At 40.8% G+C, this 1,830-nt stretch overlaps 1 protein-coding gene across 1 annotated transcript in view; it reads right to left on the reverse strand.

Annotated features, from left to right (window-relative positions):
* LOC107578337 (homeobox protein Nkx-3.2-like) overlaps positions 1 to 536 on the reverse strand; it is a 2,107-nt gene extending 1,571 nt beyond the window's left edge. Inside the window, exon 1 of the mRNA XM_016264306.1 lies at positions 4 to 536. Within this exon, the coding sequence (XP_016119792.1) occupies positions 4 to 276 (273 nt within the window). The 5' untranslated portion in view covers positions 277 to 536. The remainder of the gene's footprint in view (positions 1 to 3) is intronic.
* Between the last annotated feature and the right edge of the window lie 1,294 nt (positions 537 to 1,830).

Below are 1,830 nucleotides of genomic sequence, written 5' to 3' on the forward strand. Positions count from 1 at the left end.
CTCCGGATCCGTGTCGTCCGCTAAATCTGCGTCTTTTTCGGGCTTTGCGTCGGTTTGCGCTTTACTGTCGTTGTCCTCGCTCAGCCCGGAGTCCGAGTCGTAGCTCTTGTGCTCTCTCTCGTCGCTTCTGTCTGGTGCATCCATTTCATCGAAGATTTTCCAACAAGCGCTTTTGGAGAAACAAACATCCAGATCGCTCATATGCCGAGACTCCTCTTTTCGGTTCAGAATGGCTTGGATGGAGAATGGCACCAGAGCGTTGCTGCGCACAGCCATGTTAAGCAGGGACAAGTCAGTGTTGATTATAAAGCAGTGGAATTAGGCTCCAGATCCGGATCAGATGGAGATTGAGCCCCGCGGCGGCAGATCGGTCGCATCGCGGCGCGCGCGCAGCGAGTTCTTCTGGATGCGCATTACGTCGCCAGCACACGAATGTGAACGAACACAGCGCTGCTGTCCGCTTCACCTGCGGCTGACCCTCGGCGCACTCCCATTGGCCAGCCAGACAGCTGTTCCAACTTCTGATTGGCTGCGTGGAGCTTCCACGTATTTCAGAACACCCAGCTCGCCTAACCCGTTAACCCCTAAACACCCGAGGAGACATACTGCCCTGAATGAAAACACACCAGTGACCCTTTTAAATGACAGCCACGACTAAATGCGAGTTGATGAAGAAATGAAACCGTAGGCCTGCCGCGCGAACAGACGCAAAAAAACTGCGCAAACGCAAGACGGGTTTTTATCGCGATTACCGAAGACGCACTCCAATATTCAGTGCTCAGTAACATCACACACATCTGGGCTATGCCTGCTTTTATTCTCAGGCCACTCGGATCAAATGCACTTGTAAGTAGCTATTTCTTTCAGATTAAAGAGCTGAAGAGAATTCATTTCTGGCGCTCCGGTCGCAATATATGCCGAATTATTTGTATCTTTTGATTAATAATTTTGAATTAGATTATGAGAAGCACCGACACAATCAAACCGCATGTATGAGTTTGAACAGATTTCGTTCATTCCAGAAAAATAAAGTCGCTAATTAAAAATAAGATTAAAATGTTTCGTCAAACTAATTTTAAAACTAAAAGTTTTTGGCTTTTAAAATGAATTAGGCATAAAACGGTACCAGAAAAATATGAATTAGCTATAGCCTATGAATATGTCTTAATTTCCCATTTATCAGCAACAGCATTAGTTGTTATAATAATAATAATAAATCGGATATAGTAATAAACAAACATTGTTTTTCTTCTCTTGATTCTTATTTGTGATGCAGCAGATCTCGGCAGACTTTCCTCAGATACTGCACAAATAAAGAAGTGTCATATTAAATAATTTCTTATTGTGATATCAGACATTCTGGTTTAGATTAATATATATAAGCTATGATAAATATTGTGAACGTTTCCGACATAAATCAGCAGTAGTTTAACATTTAATGTATTATGTTACGGCTATCTGTAAATTATTACCTGAGGTTAATGTAGACTATTTAATAAACCAATCCGCTGTGTTCAGCGTTGATGGGAAATTATCAAATGCAATGCAAAAAAACTCTAATTCCTTATTAAAGATGGACTTTAAGCGTCATACTGTTATTTCTCGCGTCGTGAAGTTCAGTGTAGCCTAAATTAGATTTATATATTAAAGTAAAACAATGTTTATCAATCTCTCCTCTTTTCTCACTAACCTGCGAATGCATTTAAAGTCGGGTTTTTTGTATAATTGAACATATTTCTGTCCTGCTTTTACCAAAGCGTCAGAACAGAAAATACAGATTCTGCTGCTTTATTCACTAAACAGCATATTTAATCAACACTAATTACAAAA

Source organism: Sinocyclocheilus grahami, unplaced genomic scaffold, assembly GCF_001515645.1.
Source record: "Sinocyclocheilus grahami isolate Dianchi unplaced genomic scaffold, SAMN03320097.WGS_v1.1 scaffold9793.1, whole genome shotgun sequence".
NCBI lineage: Eukaryota > Metazoa > Chordata > Actinopteri > Cypriniformes > Cyprinidae > Sinocyclocheilus > Sinocyclocheilus grahami.